The 24,202-nt window shown below is 33.2% G+C and overlaps 1 protein-coding gene across 1 annotated transcript in view; it reads left to right on the top strand.

Moving 5' to 3' along the window:
• Window positions 1–3,806: 3,806 nt before the first annotated feature.
• LOC143044520 (tubulin-specific chaperone D-like) overlaps window positions 3,807–24,202 on the top strand; it is a 52,612-nt gene continuing 32,216 nt past the window's right edge. The window contains exons 1-12 of the mRNA XM_076216575.1: window positions 3,807–3,984; window positions 6,326–6,376; window positions 6,848–6,945; window positions 7,498–7,599; window positions 10,521–10,667; window positions 11,475–11,613; window positions 16,058–16,153; window positions 18,074–18,206; window positions 18,836–18,975; window positions 19,705–19,765; window positions 21,835–21,941; window positions 22,912–22,974. Coding sequence (XP_076072690.1) covers window positions 3,828–3,984; window positions 6,326–6,376; window positions 6,848–6,945; window positions 7,498–7,599; window positions 10,521–10,667; window positions 11,475–11,613; window positions 16,058–16,153; window positions 18,074–18,206; window positions 18,836–18,975; window positions 19,705–19,765; window positions 21,835–21,941; window positions 22,912–22,974 — 1,294 coding nt within the window. The 5' untranslated portion in view covers window positions 3,807–3,827. The remainder of the gene's footprint in view (window positions 3,985–6,325; window positions 6,377–6,847; window positions 6,946–7,497; window positions 7,600–10,520; window positions 10,668–11,474; window positions 11,614–16,057; window positions 16,154–18,073; window positions 18,207–18,835; window positions 18,976–19,704; window positions 19,766–21,834; window positions 21,942–22,911; window positions 22,975–24,202) is intronic.

The raw sequence follows: 24,202 nt of genomic DNA, 5'->3' as shown, positions 1-24,202 counted from the left end.
GTGGGTTTGTGGTCTATTGGTTAAGACCGATGGCTACAGTGCTGAAGGTCCCGAGTTCGATTCTCACTCGAGACGTCGAATTTTCAGTACATCAGTAGGGTGATTTTCACCCTTCCACACACATCTCTGGTATCCAGACTGGAGTTTAAACTAGATTGAATACCTCGCGATCGGTAGGACAAAGTTGTTCCCAGCTTGACCTGAAAATCAATCTTCTGAAATCTCTTCGGGTTGTCTGTTCCCGCCGAAAAGCCCGGTGGTTCTCTCCGAGTACTTCGGCTTCCTCCAACATAATAACAGACTTCCCGGTGTCCTACACGCTCCCTTTGGTGGTGTTGGGGTGTTGATTGTTCTGGTGGTGGGTTTATTATGTAAAGGACACATCTCCATTAATCCTAAGGGAGTGTGCAGGAATCCGCAGTACCATTGCAGTCAATCAAGGGGTGCGTCTACACTGGTAGGAATCTCGAAGACAATACATACATACATGTTGCAACAATACATCGGAATGCCCTCACGGTCATCGACGCGATGTAAAAATGGTCAAATAGATTATGATATGACGGTATAATATCGTCAACTACCCCGATGACTTACAATCCTATCAAGGATGAGAAAGACATTTCTATCAATGATGGTCTTGGAGGAGGTGCGTTCATAAAGTGTTCCAAAAATGGTTAGTCTAATAACTCACGTAATCATTATCAAACCAAATTGACGACACAGCACCACCAAGACAATAAGACGACAAACATTTCTACTTACTGTAAAAGCTTTATGACAAACGGTATCAACTACATCTGTACGTTTTTTATTCACAAGCGCTTACCAAAATTCATTCTCCGTAAAACATGTTTGAAAATCTTAATCATACATATCCGCATTCAAACTAAAACAAACTTACAGCGCTCATTTCCGACAGCGGAAGTCACGTCCTATTCAGACTGGTTTGCATTCAAAAAAATGAATTGGAGAATTATATCTTTATGGAATTTTCTTTGCCATGAAATATCTCGATTACATCAACTAAGGCAATAACATTCATCTGAAATCAGTTCAATCTAAACTGAATACCTCCCTACTTAGTTGATTACGTACCTATCATCTCTTACTTAAGAATGAAAATGGGGGATGTTTCAAACAGACAAGACCAAAGGACAGAAAATATTTACCTATAGCAAGCCTATTGCAATTTAAAAGTTGACGACTTTCAAAAATAAACGTGACTCCAGCCCTGTGCTATTCCCTTATTCATAGATAACAGAACATTGTCAAAATCTGGGAGATGTGTGATTCAAAAGTTCAAAATAACGTGAGCCAAATCATAGGCGGATCCTGGGTTGGGGGTGGCTAGGGCACGCCCCCTTTTTGTGAGGAAAATTTGGTTGATTATATAGGGAATCACTGAAGCATGACTGGAACGGGCTCCCCTTATGAAAAGTTCTGTATCCGCCACTGCAAATATATCAGATGGTAGCACAACTTTAATATACTAATAGAGTCAGTCGAGAATTATACCAGGCAATGGTCTTTAACCGAAAAAGAAGACATCGATTTAAAACCTAAATATTGCTAAGCATAATAATTATGTTTTACCTCAATCAAAAATATGTTATTATCCCCGTTAATAAAGCCCCAAACATCATTGTTTTAGAGTGATTTACACATTACATTAAATGATTGATACAGGAATATAATAAGGTATTGACGATTGACATCGATAGTCAGCATATTCTCCCAAAACACTTACCAAAGTGAAAATCCTGAATAATCGTGGGTTTGTCATGTGTTCCTTTCGAATTTCAACCAAAGATGAAGAATTGAACTTCATTTTTTTAAACAAAATACACAAGTGTCCTAGAGAAGGCAGGAAAATATGGTAAAGCATTTGAGTGGCCACAACCCAAAGATTAGATATGGATAGAAAAAATATAACATACTTACTGTATTAAAAGAACCACGAATCGGAGGAAAATTGAAACGAATCAGATTTCAATTTGATGTAAAGGAAATAAATGCATGAGATTAAAAAAAAAAAACATTTGATGAATGAAGTTATCATTGTTTATTGTGTTTTCACTAAGATTCTTGACTGTTCATTTGCATATTAACTCAGTGTGTTCATCTTAATTAAGGCAAAGCGGTTCATGTCAATTGCGCATGTTATACTTTTTTGGGAGGAAATATGATATATAAAAGAAGAATATGTGGTATGATTGCCAATGAGACAGCTGTCCACAAGAGATCAAAATGACACAGACATTAACAACTATAGGTCACCGTAAGGCCTTTAACAATGAGCAAAGCCCATACCGCATAGTCAGCTATAAAAGGCCCCTATGAGACAATGTAAAACAATTCAAACGAGAAAAATAACGGCCTTATTTATGTAAAAAAAAAAATGAACGAAAAACAAATATGTAACACATAAATAAACGACAACCACTGAATTACAGGCTCCTGACTTGGGACAGGCACATACAAAAATAATGTGGCGGGGTTAAACATGTTAGCGGGATGCATACTTTGTTGTTGTAATAAAATTGGGCTACATTCTTCACATGCACATCTGTATGGTATTCAAGCTATCATTTGTCTGGTACGGGTCAAAAACAAAAGGAGTGTTCTTCCAAGATTAATTTTGAACTTATACTTCAAATTGATGCATGATCCTACACATATTATTTTTTTATAAATAGCATGAAAATTACATTTAAAAGAAGAAAAGTATATATAATACAGGTCCGTCAGTTATATCATCTGTTTCTGTTCTTTCTTACTACATGTACTAATAACTTCCGTAACGAAATTTTTTGCAGGTTTGTAAAATGAGTCAAAATATAAAAATGAAAGGATATTTGTGGGTATTTTGTTGTTTTCTTATCACATTGTGTGTTTATAAATATATGAAGGAAAAATACTACATAGCATAAATTTGGGGAATATTTCAGTTTTCGCTTTATTTTTTTGGAATTGGTTCAAATTGACTGACTGAAATTTGTTCAGCGTCGTTATATGAGCGTCACTGATGAGTCATAGTAGACGAAAAGCGCGGCGTCTGGCGCAATTAAATTGAAATTTTCAATCCTGGTATATATGATGAGTTTATTATTATTACTGGGTCTTCCACGAAATATTTCCAAGACAATTATAAATTACAGTATAACGGGCTTTTTAGAGGGTGTCATTTATTCTCGTTTTAGGGGCAACAAAGAATACAGAATTTGTGGCGGGTTCTTGATTACCAATTTAAAAAAAAATGGCGGATACTGAATTAAATGCTGTTAAACAAAATACGAAAATAGGAAGAACAAAGTGATTTTTTCCAAAGTGAAAGTTTAGTATTTTTGTGATTTTACTTTTTACTGTCTACAATGTAGTTAGGATATTTTGATGTGATACATGTTTTATTGAAATTATATATGTCTACATCTTTTCATTACATTGTTAATTGTTTTTTCTGTCTTTGGCTTTAATTGAAGTGCCTTACATTGTATCCGAACAACCATGACCACTCCCCTCGCACACACATAATTTTATGATATTTATCATCTATTCAATATTTTTAATGTTTCCTGATTCTTACTGTTATTTTTTAACGATGAACCAATCATTTCTCTTTGGATTATCACTTTTGAAAATGCTGTCAGGTGTCGAATTTAATATCGAGTGGCGTTTTTAAATTTAAATAACTGCCGAAAGAGCCGAATTGACTTGGAAAAAAAACCGCGAAAATCAAGGGCAGATAATGCAGCAAAACCCGATGACTCTCGTATTTTTCCGATACATCAACAGAAAAAGTCCGTAATGTTATTCGATTCCTAAGCATGGCGGACAACATCGAAGACGATGAAAAAGAAATTGGAAAAGGCCACATACTTGAAGAATTCAAGGAAATCAATGAAATCAAAGGACTGATAGACAATCTGAAAGATATATTTAAAGACCAGGTAGCAGTTGAAACCACTGTCGAGAGATTTACATGTAAGAAAGCTACGATAAAATTTGTTACACTGATAAAGACAAACAAACATAACTCATGACTCATTAAAAATAGTTAAACATGATCAAACATAATTTACTGTAATTGAATACATATTTCAATCAGAAATTATGACCAGCACCTTTTAAAAGTTCAGATTTGTGAACCAGGCATGAAAAGTAGAATTGAACAACAGTGCCCAACTATAAACATGAAAAGAAAAAAAGGGGGATCTGATTTCGAAATCCAGAACTTAATTTGATTGATTGATTGATTGTTGGTTGCTTAACGTCCAGTGGCAAATATTTCATGCATATTCAGGACGAGAACAAGTTCACAATAAATACAATAGGTAGGTCTTGTCATAATAGAGGCCATAAGGGATGATAGTCAGGGAAATTTCGACTGCCACTGGAAAATGAGGTTATATTGGATAGGGACAGAAATTTTGCCTTACAACAGGCCACCTACGGGCCCTCAACAAGTTGTTGTAAGGGTTCTTAGCGTGCAAAGAGCGTGGCACTCTCTATACACTAGACATCGGATTTAACGTCCCAATTCTAACCGGACGTGACTGAACTTAATACCAGAGTTCGCTAAATCTTTTTTTCCCTGGTGGTCCATGAAGAAAATCTACTGGTCCTCACTACTAATTCTATTGAAAAATACTAAAATTGTGTCAGTCCTATGAAAATTTTGGTGGTAAAATCCTGACGACTGACACTTTTCGTGAACTCTGTAATACATCCCGCACAGCCAAACGGACGCCCCACTTTGGCAAGCGTTTTATTGCCGGTTGGGAGAAGACCAAGTGACCATATTTCTATTCCCCAGTCACCCTTGGGGGAGAATTTAATTTGAAAAAACGTGCAAAATTCTAAAGACTAAAGTGATCTGGGAAAACACAATGGAGATTTTTTTTTAATTTAAAGTAGACAGGTATGGGATAGTTATATATTATTTAATAAGGATTTAAATGTTGCTTTATACAATGTTACGTATTATCATGATCAGTGTTCCCTCTAGGTCGTTTTCAGAGGGCGCGGTGCCCGCCCTTCCTGAATGCCGCCCTGTGCCCTTTTTACAGTTTCCAGGGCGCCCTGCCTTTTTGAAGATTGATTGTATATTATTTTGTTCCTATTAATGATATGATGCGCTAATTACTAAATTTTACCTGGCGATAAGTTATGACTTTGTTTACGACCCCAAGCTAATCAACGGTTTTAACTGGTGTCATAATCTGTTGTTATAGGTAATCCGTTTATTGGATGGGTCATTAATGATCATCAACATTAATTCATTCAAATAGAATCGGTCAATCTGCAATTATATTTGAAGAAATGTGCATACGACAACTTAGGCACAATTTGCAATGTTTACCGTAGTTTCATGGAGAAAATGTAATGACAGAAAGTTGAAAACCATAAACAACTCGTGGAAGACATCGTTCTACTGGTTCTCCGTGAAATAAATAGCAAATTCAGACGTATTTGTTATTGACTGCCCTCATATTATTGTTGATCATATTTACATCTTCTAAGTACTGTTTATAATCCTCCAAAGAAGGAGCACACCTGAATAAAGAAAGATAACTCAATCTGATTATTTCATAGCATTGAGTAACCCACTTAACATATTCTAAAATATGTCTTCATACTTCTTGCTTAAGAATATACATGTATATGTATAAGTATTTTGAGTAATTGGAAAAGTTAAAGAGGGTCTTAGTAGCAGTGTTGGTAGGGTGTCTTGGTCATCTTTTTCTGTATTCTTTATTTTTAATACAAATTTTCACTGTTGCTATATCCTAACACTGCACACAGCTGTTTTGTGCTGTATTGCCATTAAGCACAGCAGAGGTAGAAATGTGAAACTGGTAAAGTGTGTCAGACCATAGAAACAGAATGAAGCAGGTCACCTTTCAAAACATACTGCATATAAAGCTCAACTGTGCCAATCAATGAACTAAAAACTTGTCTGACAAGCTGTTTGACAAGTTTTTCAGCCTTAAAAGTAGAAAGATAGAGTTCTAAATGGACTTATGATGTTGCTCTTGTGTAACCAGTGATTCAATGAATAAATACAATGTTTGATAAATAATATCTTTATTAAAACATGCCCTTTTCATATTATCATATTACGCGTTAAATGCCCTTTTTCAGGATTGGCACCCTGCCCTTGTGGAATCCTAGCTGGAACACTAATGATTATCATGTTTATGATGTGCATTATCACACAAGACTTGGTGAGATCATGTGACGGGTAAAGTTTATCATGTGACGGGTAAAGTTTATCATGTGACGGGTAAAGTTTATCATGTTTATACTAGTCTCTATTTTACAGTTATTGTTGACAAGTACCAAGAACAGCCTCATCTAATAGATGGACATTTAGGTATGTTTTCTGATATATATGTATAGATTGTCTGAGACATCTAGGTAAACGTTTATTGATTGTCCCACCTACGGTAGTGTTATTTTCCGTATACATATACATCTTGGAACTATTAACAATAAGCTTCCCCTGTAATGAGCTGCTTTGGAATCATAAGTACTATTTGTTGATATAACCAATTTTGATGGATTTTGTGGGTTAGGGATAATCCTGTTCAACAAAGCAGTAATTTTTAAACGCATGTAAGCAAACATGCACAAAATCATGAAATCAAATATACTATAAAACAAAATTGTTCCTCAATCCATGAAAATTGATTCCCCCTTAAATAATGAATCCGTATTTTAGCCAGTATATGTATTCAGTAGTTTATAAATTCTTATTCAAGATGAGTTAAAAGAGTTTTTTTTTTTCCAAAATTATAAGAAAGTTTACATTGAAAGATTTTCACATTTAACATTCCTTTTGTAGAATCGTTGATGACACAGCTGTTAGAGATCATTAGAAATCCTTCATCACCAAACCCACTGATTCATCTGACCTTCAAATGTTTGTATTTTATAACAAAGGTGAGTTACCATGGTTACCAGACATCCTTTATCACCAAACCCACTGATTCATTTAACCTTAAGCTTCAAATGCATACATTAGGGTACATGTCAATAACCAGAAACTCTCTTCCACTTATCAGAGTCTTCTAATGCACACATCACCAAAACACATTGATTCACAAGACATTCAAAGGCCTGTATCTTTTAGCCTTTACTAGTAATAAGAAATCTGTTCAACAAAACCTGCTAAACAACATGAACAACTGGACATTCAAAAGTGAAAAAAAACCAGGAAAGATGCAAGAAATTAAAGGACAATTTAAGACTGACATTCAAAACAATTTCAAGAAAATTTGGTTATCTTATACAAAGAATCTTCCCAATGCTATAGTCTCATGAAGGACAGTTTGTCTGATATTCATAAACATCTTTTTTCAACAAAATTTCTGTTTAAGCTCAAGCCACGATAAAGCTGATGTTCAGATGTGGCACTTTAAGGAAACATAGATCAATCTCATCATGCTCAATCTAATTGTTTTTTTTTTATAAATCTTTAAAAATCTTTAATAGATGAGAGGTGCAAAAGTCATAGTTAGACTGTTCCCACATGAAGTTGCTGATGTTGAACCAGTCATAGCTTTATTAACAGCACAAGATCCTAAAGATTATGAGGTATGTAATAAAATCCTGCTTTGTCATAGATTCGTATTATGTTCTGCACTTTATAAGGACTATTCCATTAAAAATGTATTTGGAAGGGTAGGAAGGGAAATTTAATTATTGAATGTGGGTCATGGGTCTTTTTTCAGTATTCATCTATTAACATTATGCAAAATTATCTAAAATAGTTCTTGGTTGTTGAAAGTCCCTTCGTACCCTTGCAAATACATTTAAATGAAATAGTCTTAACTATTTCCTAGGTATATAAATGCCCATATAAAAATTTTGTGCTGACTGTGCAAGGGCTGTATAGTCAGTCCAGGTCGTTAAACCTTCAATCATCATTTATTCTGTGTCAACATTTAGGTTTAGTCTGTGTTGAAAGTTTTCTATCAATACAACTTTGACAAATTTTATGAAATTTTATAATAATTTGACAGAAGATTTTTTAATTAGCAAAAGACAGTATTCAGAACAAAATTTAGAATTTAGAATTTTTCAGTATTTTACTGATAAAATTGACACGTTTTTGTGGATAGTGATCCGGCGGCAGCGGCGGTGTTAGCTCACTTCTTAAAAGCTTTATATTTTAGAATGTGAAAGACCTGGTGCTTCATACTTTGTATATAGATGCCTCATGTTACGAAGTTTCCGTCAGTCACATGTCCAATGTCCTTGACCTCATTTTCATGGTTCAGTAACCACTTGAAAAAAAAGTTCAGATTTTTTGTAATGTTGAATAAGTAATAGGATAACTATATTTGGTATGTGCGTACCTTTGAAGGTCCTCATGCCCGTCAGACAGTTTTCACTTGACCTGGACCTCATTTCATGGATCAGTGAACAAGGTTAAGTTTTGGTGGTCAAGTCCATATCTCAGATACTATAAGCAATAGGGCTAGTATATTCGGTGTATGGAAGGACTGTAAGGTGTACATGTCCAACTGGCAGGTGTCATCTGACCTTGACCTCATTTTCATGGTTCAGTGGTTATAGTTAAGTTTTTATAGTCCGTCGTCTTTTAGACGGGACGTATTATGGTATACCGTTGTCCGTCTGTCTGTCCGTCCGTTTGTCGTACCGTTTGTCCGTCCGTCTGTCCGTCCGTCGTCCACACTTCGGACAATAACTCAAAAATGCTTTCACCAATTTCCATGAAACTTAGTGAATTGTTTATATCTATTGACGTGAGCTCCCTTTGGTTTTTTTAAATTTCAGATTTTAAGTTTTGGATTTATGAGGCTTTATTCATAAAAAAGTGGGTCTGTCGTCCACACTTCCGACAATAACTCAAAAACGCTTTCACCAATGTCCATGAAACTTTGGTGAATTGTTTATATCTATTGATGTAAGCTCCCTTTCAATTTTTATAAATTTCAGATTTTAAGTTTTGGATTTATGGGGCTTTATTCATAAAAAAAGGGGGATTTTTAACACTTCGGACAATAATTCAAAAAGGCTTTCACCAATGTCCATGAAACTTTGGTGAATTGTTTATATCTATTGATGTAAGCTCCCTTTCAATTTTTATAAATTTCAGATTTTACATTTCCGTGTTATGAATTTTTATGCTAAAAAAAGGGGGGATTTTCCAATTTTGGGACAATAACTAACACTTTCAAAAACAAGTTAAAAGAGCAACGGGCGTATCATGCACTAAAGCGCAGCCCTTTATTGTGTTTTGGTCTGTTTTTCTCATACTTTATGCAATAGGTCTACTATATTTGTTGTATGGAATGATTGTAAGGTGAACATGTCTAGCGGACAGATGTCATCTGACCTTGACCATATTTTCATGGTTCAGTGGTCAAAGTTAAGTTTTTCAGTTTTGGTCTTTTTATCTGATACTATACGCCATAGGTCAACTATATTTAGTGTTTGGAAATATTTTATGATTTATATATTAGTCGCGCAGGTTTTATTTGACCTTGACCTCATTTTCACGGTTCATTGCTCAGTTTTAAGTTTTTGTGTTTTGGTCTATTTTTCTTAAACTATAAGTATTAGGTCAACTATATTTGTTTTATGGAGGGATTGTCAGCTGTACATGTCAGCCTGGCATGGTTCATCTGACCTTGACCTCATTTTCATGGTTCATTGGTCTTTGTTTAGTTATCTTGGTTAATGTAACGTTTATGTGACAGTTGTAATAAAGCTTTATACTTAGGACTATCAACATAATATCAATGATTAGTAAAGAAGGTGAGACATTTCTGTGTGTGCACTCTTGTTATACAGTTAACATTCAGATTGAGTCTAAGGTTTAAGTTTGTCAGTCATTAGTAGTATTGTCAAACCTTCATGGAATTTAACTTACTGTGAATTAATTTATTTTTGTGGATGATTCATTTATTTTTGTGGATTAAGAAAGACATGCGTTTTCATGGATATTTAGTTTTCATGGATATTTAGTTTTCATGGTTTTGGTAGTCGGTGAACTTTCATGGAGAAAATTTGAATTTCCTTGAAAGTTTAAATTTGTGTTTCCCATATGCTTGTACCTATGAAATCCAGGAAAATTGGTATAAAATTGCAATGAATATTGATTAATGAATCCACAGTTTTAAAATTGGACAGAAGCTACAATCAAGACAGACTTTTACTGATAAACATGATAAAGGACTTTTTTTTGTAGTAAACAATTAGTTACAGTGTGGGATTAAAAATTGTAACACATCAATTACTTTGTCAAACCATTTGTACGATTTAGTTAAACTTTGACAGCATGCACAGCAATTGAAGGATAGACACAGGGTTCTACAGAATCCTTTACAATTTTTGTAATTTTCCAGTCCCAAATTTAAATCTCCATTAAAGTTGTTAGTTGTGAAGGTATTCTTTTTTTAAATAAACACCTCACAACAATTTTCAAATTTACAGTACATTTCAGACAAATGTGCATTTCAAATAAAGATTAAGTCAATATTTTTCAGAACTGGGAAACGAGATATGAGTTATTACTTTGGATGTCCATGGTAAGTATGATACCATTTGATATGGTCAGGCTGGACAGTAATGTGACCTCTGAGGATGGAAAGAGAAGGAAACCAGCCATGGATAGAATATTAGATCTTGCTAAAGTAAGTTAAATAAATAATTACAAACAATAAGAACTAACCATGGGGTCATTCAAATATCATATGCTCAAATGTTAGATGAAGTCATAAAATTGAGAATGGAAATGGAGAATGTGTCAAAGAGCCACCACACTTTCCAAAAAGCAGCCACCAATGGGTTTTCAATGCGGTGAGAAACTCCCTATACATGCTATACTATACCATGTTTAATAAATAAAAAAATAAAAAAAAAACAGTCCTTAAAATAGACAGAAAAATTGGGGAATGCGTGAATTCCATTTTTCAAGGATAAAAAATTACATTTTGTGCTTACAGGAAAATGAATTCTGTCAAAGTCATTACCTTTATACTATAGCGACCATGTAAGGATCTGGTAATAGCTAGTGGCTGATATAGTGTTAACAAATTAACAAATGGGAGATAATCTTATTCAGCTCCTCAAATTTTTTTTTTTTAAATCTGTAAACTTATTGTTTGAATTGACTTTTATTTTTGAGTGATCTCTAATTGACGCTATTTTGTGTCATGTTATTTAGTACCTAACAGTGGATGATAAATCCAGAGACACAGGTCTGTAATTGTATGTATGTTTTCAATTTGCATTTTCAGTTATACCTAACAGTGAACAATAAATCCAGAGAAACACTGTCTGAAATAATTGACTTTGTATTTTCAGTTATACCTTACAGTGAATGATAAATCCAGAGAAACACAGTCTGAAATAATTGACCTTGTATTTTCAGTTATACCTTACAGTGAATGATAAATCCAGAGAAACACTGTCAGAAATAATTGACTTTGTATTTTCAGTTATACCTTACAGTGAATGATAAATCCCGAGATGCAGCAGCATACTTGGCTTCCAGATTCATGACTAGACCAGATGTACAGAGAGAAAAGTTACCAGATTTCTTAGACTGGAGTTTACAGATGCTTCACACAGCTAATAGTGAGTTGAAATATAAAAAGCGTAGAAATGGCTTTTTAAGAATTGATTTTTGTGGTTTTTGGGGGGAGGGGGTTTTGAAGACGCTTTTATCAAGATAAGTTTATTTAAGAACTATAATCTGAATTTTATAGGAAGTTATCAATTAAAATGTTATGCATGGCAGGTTACATAAAAAGTGCCTTCATAATCCCATACATTTTTTTCAAGAACATTCCTGACTTTATATTGCCCCTTTTCTAATATTTTTGACATTTAGCATCTTTTTAAAGATCTTAGTTGTTATGTCTGTCAACAACATACATCTTATGGTGTCTGTCAACAGCATACATCTTATGGTGTCTGTAAACAACATACATCTTATGGTGTCTGTCAACAGCATACATATTATGGTGTCTATCAACAGCATACATCTTATGATGTCTGTCAACAGCATACATCTTATGGTGTCTGTCAACAGCATACATATTATGGTGTCTGTCAACAGCATACATCTTATGGTGTCTGTTAACAGCATACATATTATGGTGTCTGTCAACAGCATACATCTTATGGTGTCTGTCAACAGCATACATCTTATGGTGTCTGTCAACAGCATACATCTTATGGTGTCTGTCAACAGCATACATCTTATGGTGTCTGTCAACAACATACATCTTATGGTGTCTATCAACAGCATACATATTATGGTGTCTGTCAACAACATACATCTTATGGTGTCTGTCAACAGCATACATCTTATGATGTCTGTCAACAGCATACATCTTATGGTGTCTGTCAACAACATACGGCAGATTTTACAGTATTGTGTTCTGTCTCCTACTTTCATGTTGCTAACGTGACAGAGACAAAAATGAGTAACGTTAGCGACATTTGGACATGTCACATGAGCAACAACATCTTTAAAAGTTAAAATGTATGCACACAGTGATGTTTAATATATGCCTGGAGTAATAAAATTGTACAGTCTGGTTTAGAATTTCTAAATATACAGAATGTCATTTGCAGGTGTACTTTATATCAAATGAATACACAAGAAACCAAAAAATTAGTAACGTTAGCGACATTTGGACATGTCACATGAGCAACAACATCTTTAAAAGTTAAAATGTATGCACACAGTGATGTTTAATATACGCCTGGGGTAATAAAATTGATCAGTCTGGTTTAGAATTTCTAAATATACAGAATGTCATTGGCAGGTGTACTTTATATCAAATGAATACACAAGAAACCAATTCGTAATAGTAACATTAGCAACATCTACTATCATGACATTACATTTTGTTGCGAACGTCTTTTTGGTGGACGGAATACATTTAAGGTCTTCTTGTAACGATATTACATACAACTTACCTTCTTTGCTTCCCCATCATGTGAAGGAACTGACTCCAAATCTATTTCTGCAAAGGGCGATATCATAACTCCTATACAGGAGAGTTACAGATCTAAATATATGTTGCTCACGTGACACTGATTTGGACGGAAACGTCGAGCAGTAACGTTCGCAAAAAATAAAACAGCCAATGATATTGATTCCTCAAGTCCTTTGAACCCCTTACGTCATCCAAATTTAATATGATTGCTATTTTCAATTATTTATAAAACCCGGGATAAAAATAACTACAATGGGCTGTCTGAGAACCATTAAGAAAATTGCGATCGTGACATACCACAATGGACGGAAAAGACGTGACGTTAGCAACAATATTATTAAATTACCTTTTTTAGCCTTTACCAATAAAAATCTGCCTTAAAGTTATGATTAAAACACAAAAGAAGACTTTTTATTAAAATAGAAGTCCATGTTATTAGGCTCCACTTATAAATAATACTTCAAAATTCCACTCCAAATAAGCTGGATGTCAGTAAAGTAGGTCATGATGTCTATTCCATGTCCAATATTTTGAAATTGAAAATCCTCTAATTCTAACAAAAAACACAAACACAGAGTAATTTTTATTTTTATTTACTCAGAAAGACACATTTTATTCAATAACATAATGCATTACTCCATTACACAGTCTGTTTCACAGTTTCAGCAATTGCTTTTTTGATGGATACAAAAAAACAATATTTCCTTCTTATTGTAAAATCTGCCATACATCTTATGGTGTCTGTCAACAGCATACATCTTATGGTATACTTTTGTTTGTGTAATGATAATATTTTTGGTACTTTAAAGAAAACCAATATTAAACCCATATAGATACAGTTATTATACGACCGCAAAATTTAATTTTTTTTTCGTCGTATATTGCTATCACGTTGGCGTCGTCGTCTGCGTCGTCGTCGTCGTCGTCCGAATACTTTTAGTTTTCGCACTCTAAATTTAGTAAAAGTGAATGGAAATCTATGAAATTTTAACACCTGGTTTATGACCACAAAAGGAAGGTTAGTATTGATTTTGGGAGTTTTGGTCCCAACATTTTAGGAATTAGGGGCCAAAAATGGCCCAAATAAGCATTTTCTTGGTTTTCGCACTATAACTTTAGTTTAAGTTAATAGAAATCTATGAAATTTTGACACAAGGTTTATGACCACAAAAGAACGGTTGGGATTGATTTTGGGAGTTTTGGTTTCAACAGTTTAGGAATTAGGGGCCAAAAAAGGGCCCAAATAAGCATTATTCTTGGTTTTCGCACAATAACTTTAGTTTAAGTAAATAGAAATCAATGAAATTTAAACACAATGTTAATGACTACAAAAGGAAGGTTGGTATTGATTTTGGGAGTATAGGTCCCAACAGTTTAGGAATTAGGGGCCAAAAAGGGACCCAAATAAGCATTTTTCTTGGTTTTCGCACCATAACGTTAGTATAAGTAAATAGAAATCTATGAAATTTAAACACAAGGTTTATGACCATAAAAGGAAGGTTGGTATTGATTTTGGGAGTTTTGGTCCCAACAGAATAAGGGGCCCAAAGGGTCCAAAATTAAACTTTGATTTCATCAAAATTGAATAATTGGGGTTCTTTGATATGCCGAATCTAACTGTCATGACTGTGTATGTAGATTCTTAACTTTTGGTCCCGTTTTCAAATTGGTCTACATTAAGGTCCAAAGGGTCCAAAATTAAACTTAGTTTGATTTTGACAAAAAATGAATCAGTTAGGTTCTTTGATATGCTGAATCTAAAAATGTACTTAGATTCTTGATTATTGGCCCAGTTTTCAAGTTGGTCCAAATCGGGGTCCAAAAATTAAACTTTGTTTGATTTCATCAAAAATTGAATAAATGGGGTTCTTTGATATACCAAATCTAACTGTGTATGTAGATTCTTCATTTTTGGTCCTGTTTTCAAATTGGTCTACACTAAAGTCCAAAGGGTCCAAAATTAAACTTAGTCTGATTTTAACAAAAATTGAAATCTTGGGGTTCTTTGATATGCTGAATCCAAAAATGTACTTAGATTTTTTATTATGGGCCCAGTTTTCAAGTTGGTCCAAATCAGGATCTAAAATTATTATATTAAGTATTGTGCAATAGCAAGTCTTTTCAATTGCACAGTATTGCTCAATGGCAAGAAATATCTAATTGCACAATATTGTGAAATAGCAAATTTTTTTTTAATTAGAGTTATCTTTCTTTGTCCAGAATAGTAAGCAAGAAATATCTAATTGCAAAATATTGTGCAATAGCAAGATTTTTTTTTAATTAAAGTTATCTTTCTTTGTCCAGAATCAACTTAAATCTTTGTTATATACAATATACAATGTATATTCACTTTTTACTACCAACTGATAAATTAAAATAATCTTTACCATTCAGTGATAACAAGCAGTTTTTTTACATCTTAATATTTTATGATGTATTTAAATGAGTAGTTATTGTTGCAAACTCCATTAGAAATTTTAATTGAGATTAGTTTTGGAATAAGGGAAAGGGGGATGTGATTAAAAAAATTGGGTTCAATTTTTCTCATTTGAAATTTCATAAATAAAAAAGAAAATTTCTTCAAACATTTTTTTGAGAGGATTAATATTCAACAGCATAGTGAATTGCTCTAAGAGAAAACAAAAATTTTAAGTTCATTAGAACACATTCATTCTGTGTCAGAAACCTATGCTGTGTCAACTATTTAATCACAATCCAAATTTAGAGTTGAATCCAGCTTGAATGTTGTGTCCATACTTGCCCCAACCGTTCAGGGTTCAACCTCTGGTCGTATAAAGCTGCGCCCTGCGGAGCATCTGGTTGGAAAACTGTTCTTAGAAAATAATGCTGCAAGTTAATTTATAGAATGAGCATTATATGCTGTATAAACTTATGCTCTGATGATGTTAGTAACAGCTTTATTGAAATTTGCAAGCTTTATCATATAACAAATTAATCTGTATTAACTGAATGTGTGAGATCTTAATAAGAAGTCAAGGTTGTTAAACTCCTGTAGTTGTATCTGTCATACATTATACAGTTAATCACTCATTGCAATTTTATATTTTCAGTTGAAACCATGATGGGAGTCAACTGTGCTAGTGGCACCCTGCGAGTTCTGTCTTTATTATTTAAACATGGAAAACGAGAGGATTTACTGAAATATGGTAAGTACAGCTTAAATCAAAGCATTAAGCTGAGGCTAGGGCAAAATCTATAATTGGAATCATCAGTACAAGTTGCACAATCCAAATCTTGTCTACTATTTATTCATGGAAAAGCGGTAAGTATGGCTTTTTTGGATTTCTTGGGAATAAGTGAACCACCAATTAAAATGTTCAACGAAGCAAAATTTGCTTTAGGCTCGTATGCAGACTTTGACAAAACCCTAAAATAACACACGAGTATCTTTTAAAGAACGAAATCCAACCATAATGTATACCTTTTGATTGCAAGTATACAATAAAACATATTTTAATTGGCTGTATAGACTTTTCCAATATCCGGAAAAACATTTTAATGTACACATGTAAATAATATGTACGATTTATTTAATAATATTTCTGTTAAAACAATTGTTTCTTTTTTAAAGGAAATAAGAATATATTCCAAATATGAATTTATTATATAAGTTTAAAATGATTTTAAGTTTTTATCATGTTATCTTATTCACGATTTTTTATTTGTAAATAAGTATTTTCACTTTAGACTAAAGTTTAAATAAAATGTAAGACTTTTTGTCTGCTTTTAAAAATAAAAAAAACGTCTTGTTATGATATTTAAAATAGCTCTCACCTCAATATAGCCTTTTGGTGCTGATGCGGTGTAAAGCAATCACCAATTGATCAATCAATCCAAGACAATTGGTATCCACCAAAATGAATAAATGTACAGAAATGTCACAATCCTGTCTTTAGTTTATGAACATATCATGCATTGAACATGGGAAAAAAAGCAGAAGTGGGCGACATAACATACTGGGTGTGGGCCTGTCTGCATGCATCTGTCTGTCTGTCCAGGCTTGTAAGCACTCTCAATCCTATATTTATTGTCGAAAGTTTATATCAACAATGTTTTGGACAAGTTCAAAAACCAGATTCCATCAACATTTTTAAAAATTTTGGCCCATGGAAATCACATCATATGAAAAAATTGCATTATAAGCGCTTTCACAACTACATTTTGTGTCAGATTTTTATGAAATTTATATCAAATATCTGTTTCAGTAATGTCTTGGATGATTTAAAAGATCAGTTGCTAATCAATGTTATGCTCATTGAAAATATAAATTATTTTTTTTTAAATTTAATGTAAGCGCTCTCAAGCCTAGAAAACTTGTCTGATTTTTAAGAAAATTTATATCAAAAATGTATAACAATTTTTTGGATGAGTTTTTTAATCAGCACAGATTAATTTTTTTTTACAGCAGTTATGCCCTAGTTAAATAAAATTTTTATGGGAAATTACATTGTGATTTTTAAAGGGGGGAAAAATATTGTTAATTATTGCCCTTAGACAAACAAAATATGTGTTGTGGCAAGGGAGATTGGTTAATAACCTCTATATGTCTTTAAGTTTGTTTGTTTTGTTTTGTTGCTGCCTGATTGATGTAAACCACACATACATTTATTGACACATTTCACAATCTTATGTCAAGTTGGGCCTTTTACTTTGTACTCCATAAAATCTAAAAACATTTAACAAAAATATAGACTTCTCCCAAACACAACATTGTCTAATTTTTATGCCCCACCTAAGATAGTAGAGGGGCATTATGTTTTCTGGTCTGTGCCTCCGTTCGTCAGTGTGTCCTTTCGTCCGTTCGTCCGTCTGTGCGTCTGTCCGTTCGCTTCAGGTTAAAGTTTTTGGTCAAGGTAGTTTTTGAAGAAGTTGAATTCTAATCAACTTGAAACTTAGTACACATGTTCCCTATGATATGATCTTTCTAATTTTAATTCCAAATTAAAGTTTTGACCCTAATTTCACGGTCCACTGAAGATAGAAAATGATAGTGCTAGTGGGGCATACGTGTACTTGGGACACATTCTTGTTAACGTCTAATTCATATTTTTTAATACTTTGTTTAGCTCCTGTTGTGAAAAAGAAAGTGGAAGAATTAAAAAAGAAAGAAACTAATGATACATTGTTGAGAAAATCTGTGATAAAGGTCATACAGAGGTTAGGTCTAACATTCCTCAAAAACAGAGTAGCTGCTTGGAGGTAAGATCATTCTGTAGATGGATTGATATTTCGCAAATTCACAATACTAATAGACCTGATTATAGGGATCGATTTGAACTTGCAATGAGATGTGACCTTTTGCTCCCCATTGAAGACAGCACTGTGACTTTAAGATGAATATCAGCAATTAAAGTATGATTCCTTTATTTTTGAAACACTTTGATTTGTAGTCAAGATAAACCTTTTCCTTAAACCTGTTGCTGTTGTTTGAAAGTTCATTTTATTATTTTCAAGAAAGTTTTCTATTTAGAAGTATGACTTTTCGTTTAGCTTTACTCAAATTCATGGCTTCTAGCGAGATGTCTCAGTCACACCCTTTAATTTCAGGGACGATTCAATTCTTCATTTTAGTGGATTTCCACACTTGTTTATCTGGATTTGTCCATTACAATTTTAAACCTGATGCAATTTTATTTTAGAGAGTAAAATGTGTTTGTCCTGTTCTTTATCACTTGTTGCTGCCAGGCTAACACCTTCAAATTTATATGGGTATGCGAGTAGGCTCACTAAAGATTTGTACATAATTTTTGGCTTCTAGTGTAGCCATTTCTCGCATTTATTTTCAATGACAGAAGATCTTTTTGCTGATGTGTCAATCAATTTTTCAGGTATCAGAGAGGCAGTCGTTCATTGGCTGACAATTTGTCCACTACCTTTGATAAGAACAACTCTCAGCAGTTTGTGGGCGTGGCTAAAGATGATGAAGATGAGGAATATGATATTCCAGATGAAATAGAAGATGTTATTGGTATTTTACACTTTTAAATACATCTCTTTGTATATATTCATATTGTTTTTCCTATACTCCATGGCTAAAACATATAACTAAAACACAAATATAAATTTGACAACAGCTCGTTGTACATGATAGAAAGTAAGGGTAATTAAAGTGAACGTCTTGTTTATATTTATCTTAATTCTTTTGTTCACTTTGAAAACTATAATAGATTGATAACAACTGAAAAAAAACATAAAAGGTTAGCAAGACAAGATCTACCAAAATGTCAGAATTGCTGGGGGAAAAAAAATATTCAACTTGGTTGCCTTTCAATGATGATTTTTACCAAATTTTTGTGTGTTTTCCTGTTATCTTTAAATGTATAAGAGATAGATAGAAGTTTAAATGGCAAAAAAATCAGCAAGACAAGATTTCCAAATAAGTCAACTTGGTCAAAATCGTCAGTTGACTCCTGATAGGAGTTATTTCTCTTGAATTATAATTTTTACAGGTTTTTTTGTGTTTTTGCCAATTAACATGAAAATTATATTAGATAGATACAAACTTTAAAGCAAATATAATCAGCAAGACAAGATCTACTATAAGCTCATCATGGATAAAATTGTCAGTTGGCCCAAAGGATTTATTGCCCTTAAAATGAAGTAATAATTTACTATTTTTAGCTTTTCTCATCACTTGTCATATTCATGATATTATTATAATTAAATAATATATTTATTTGATTGTTTTAATTTTCAGAACATCTACTTGGAGGCCTACGTGACAAAGATACTATTGTTAGATGGTCTGCTGCCAAAGGGTAAGGTATTTCTAGAAAACATTGCTGTCATTGTGTTCTTTTTAAATAATCATGTGTAGATTATAACATTTTGGGATATGAGATCACAACTTTTAAACACACTAGATGAGACCGCAACTTTTAACACACTAAATGAGACTGCAACTTTTAAACACACTAAATGAGACCCCAACTTTTAAACACACTAAATGAGACCCCAACTTTTAAACACACTGAATGAGACCCCAACTTTTAAACACACTAAATGAGACTGCAACTTTTAAACACACTAAATGAGACCGCAACTTTTAAACACACTAAATGAGACAGCAACTTTTAAACACACTAAAAACAGAAAGACTTCTAAAACTCAGGCAAGATTTCAAGACTAAGAAATCTATGGTAATTTTTCCTGTCAATTCTGACTCATGTGTCGTTTCCTGAATACTATGTATTCCTTATTATTTGTGGGATACCAATTTTTCATGGAATTCAGGGGTATACTTAATCTATTCATTTATTTTTGTGGGTACCAATTTTTGCGGACTGAGGCAATGTGAGGAGAAAGGTATTTTGTGGATATCTGATTTTTTTCGTTTTTCCAAATTCTTCATAGAATCTTAAAGAAAATTTATACTTCATTGAAAATTTGTTCTCCTAAACCAACGAAATCCACAAAAATTGGTTTCCCTCTATTCACCATTTCAGAATCTAATGCATTCTGTGTAATATTTTCAAAAGAGTACACCAAAGCGACGTGATTGGTTAAAAAGTCCCAAACAATTGAAATTCAACCAATGACGTGACGTTATTTTCATTTTTGAGGTACGAACAATAAAATTACCCATAGTCCTTTAGATTCTGAAACGCCCAATTAATAATGAACAGGTGGGTGAGCAACAAATTGAAAAGTTCAACAAAGTACATATTGGTAAAATCAGGAAATCAAATATCCACAAAAAATACATTTTTTCCTTTATCCAAGAAAACTGGTACCCACAAAAATTAATGAATCCACAGTTTACATTTTTTTCAGCATTATATTTTGAATTTCTTGAATATCTCACAATGTGGATGCATTTTCATGAACTTTTCATAGAAAAGAAACACATTTAAATTGTTTTGTTTTGTTACTGATATTTACCCTACAATTTATTCATAATGCAGGCAATACTCACAATTAAAAAATGGCGTGGGGGGGGGGGGGGGAGAAGATATTAGAGATCTATTCAAAACCTCAAGTTGAAGGAAAACACAAATCTATGGCCAAATGGAAATGAAAAAAAGACAAAACAACAGTAAAAAAAAACACTACACCGTAAACAACCAAGTAAACTAAAGATTAAGCAACATGTACTCAAAAAAAAAAAAATAAATAAATGGGGTGAACTGCTCCACAAGGAGTTCTTGTCCTTTTGCTATTGTAAGTATAAATCTGGTTTAGAATTGAAACAGAAGAAGTTTTTAATTCATTTTAATCAGTATTATTGAAAATGTAATTTCAATTTTGGATTTTAACTGGGTTTTCAAAGAAAAATCTGGTTATTAGTTTGGTGAAGTACAGCTGGAGGGTAATGGGTTGCTGGCTGTCAAAAGTTTCTATGCAATAACTTATGAACCGTTCAACTAATGCTTTTTCAAATTAAATATGTTGATACTGATGACAAATGGAGATCAATATTGATATTGACGATTTTCACTTTTACTGTTCAGGAGTTATGGTCCAAATGACACTTACAGTCATTTCTGTTCAATAACACATGAACACTCCTACCAATGTCTTTCAAATTATAGTATGTTGTTACTGATGACAAAATGGTGGTAAAGAGTGATATTGACGATTTTCACTTTTACCGTTCAGGAGTTATGGTTCTTGATAAATTAGAAAATAAACATAGAATGTGGCAGGTCAAAAAAGCCGTAAAGCACCTGAATAATACAGAAAACCCTGTTTGCTGTCAATTTGACAGGTTATTCCATGAAAACTAACTTTGCTTTAACAAGAAGATAGAGACAATTTAAATGTTTTGTTTTTTAGAATTAAAATAAAAGCAGAAATTATGGTATCATGTTTTCTTCTATTTTTACAGAATAGGAAGAATAACAGGGAGGTTACCAAAGGAACTAGCAGATGAAGTGGTTGGATCTGTGTTAGAACTGTTTACAATTCAAGAATCCGATGGGGCCTGGCATGGGGGTAATAACAATTACAATTTACATAACACGATTAGGGTTTTTTATATTCAGGGTTGGTGGAATAAGATTTGATTGAAATACAAAATGAATTTTGATTTGAAAATTGAGATAACTCAATCAGTTAAAAAGACTTAGACATATTGAATCTGGCAGGGGGATAACTGTAAAATTTATTGAAACAAATGATCTGTTAGTCACATTAGGTAGCAACAGAAAAGTTAGCTGTTGTTTAAATGTGGACATGGAAAAAATTGTATCACTTGATTTTGATCTATGCATCCACTTAGGTTTTGACATATATGTGAATCAACAAATGCAGTATTAAGCACTCCCAAAAGAAGTGCAGGATTTTCTCGCTGTGTTGAAGACCCATTGGTGGCCGTCGGCTGTTTTCTGCTGTTTGGTCGGGTTGTTGTCTCTTTGACACATTCTCAATTTTATGGTCAAATAATCAGCTATATTTGCAAAGTGCAACTTCTATATAGTTTTCTTAATGAATTAGTTTTGTATCAGGGTTTTTTGTTTGTCCCTTCAACATAGAAATACACACAGTAAATAGGGTTACGTAAAAATCTTTTGTCGGATCATCTTAAGTGCAAGATCATCACTGGTACATGTATTGAAATAGTCTATGGGCAATGTCTTGATCAACTTTGCTTTTCCGAAGTCTTTTTCATCACATTTATAACCTTTTACTGAAAAATATTACCCAATTTCACCTCTGGTAGATTTGGATGTAGTCAGTAAAAAAATTTAAGGATTGTTAAATTTGTCGTTGAATATTAAATTCCTGGTTCATCTGTTCCCACGAAATCCACAAAATATTGGTATCTAACAAGTAATAGTTAATCCACAGTATATTTTATTTAATTGTTATAATGGAGAATTCCTTAACTATTGGAAAGTTCTAGATCCATCATGGATTTCTTTATCTGTTAAGTCTTTCAAAGACACAAACTTTTCTTTTGCAGGTTGTTTATCTTTAGCTGAGCTTGGAAGAAGGGGTTTACTCCTGCCACAAAGACTTCCTGATGGTAAGTATTAAAATTGCACATAAATAAAGACTCTCTGATAGCAAGTTTAAAAGTGTCACATATATAGCAGGTTTATAGTCACACAAACTCCTTGATGACAAATACAAAAATGGCACATATATAAAGACTCCCTGATGGCAGATACAAAAATGGCACATATATAAAGACTCCCTGATAGCAAATACAAAAAGGCACATAGATAATGGCACGTAGATAAAGACTCCCTGATGGCAAGTTCAAAATAGTTACATAAATACCTGGTTACTGCAGTCACACAGAATTCCATGATGGCAAATACAAAAATGGCATATAAGATAAAATCTCCCTGATGGCAAATACAAAAATGGCACATATATAAAGACTCCCTGATGACAAATACAAAAATGGCACATAGATAAAGATTCCCTGATGGCAAGTTCAAAATAGTTACATAAATACCAGGTTACTACAGTCACACAGACTCTATGATGGCAAATACAAAAATGGCACATAGATATAAACTCCCTGATGGCAAATACAAAAAATAAACTCCCTGATGGCAAATACCAAAAAAAACCTCCCTGATGGCAAATACAAAAAATGGCACATATATACAGATTGTGATGGCAAATACACAAAATGTCACATATATAAAGACTCCCTGATGGCAAATACAAAAATGGCGCATATATAAAGACTCCCTGATGGCAAATACAAAAATGAAACATATAAAAAGACTCTCGGATGGCAAGTACAAAAATGGCACATATATAAAGACTCCCTGATGGCAAATACAAAAATGGCAGATAGATAGAGACTCCCTGATGACAAATACAAAATAGTTACATAAATACCAGGTTACTACAGTCACACAGACTCTATGATGGCGAATACAAAAATGGCACATAGATAAAAACTCCCTGATGGCAAGTTCAGAAGTGGCTCCTTAATAAAATGGCACATTGATTCCAGGTTACCATTGTTAAAAATACTCCCTTATGAAAAGTACAAATGTGGCAGACAGATACCAGGATAACAATGCCACAAAGACTCCCTGATGGTCAGTACAAAGGTGGCAAAATGATAAAAGGTAAATGATATAATTGCCAATGAGATATATGGAAATACATATCCTAGGAAAAAAATCAAGAGTTAATAAAAAATTTTAAAAGTGAGAAGCACCAAACCCTTAGCATGAGATTGAAAAAACTAAAGAATTTTGAATCTCTTTCTTCCTCTAAAAATACCT

The sequence above is a fragment of the Mytilus galloprovincialis genome, chromosome 9, assembly GCF_965363235.1.
Source record: "Mytilus galloprovincialis chromosome 9, xbMytGall1.hap1.1, whole genome shotgun sequence".
NCBI classification, from domain to species: Eukaryota; Metazoa; Mollusca; class Bivalvia; order Mytilida; family Mytilidae; genus Mytilus; species Mytilus galloprovincialis.
The sequence above is the reverse complement of the archived record's forward strand: the minus strand, read 5'-3'. Positions and strand labels throughout refer to the sequence as shown.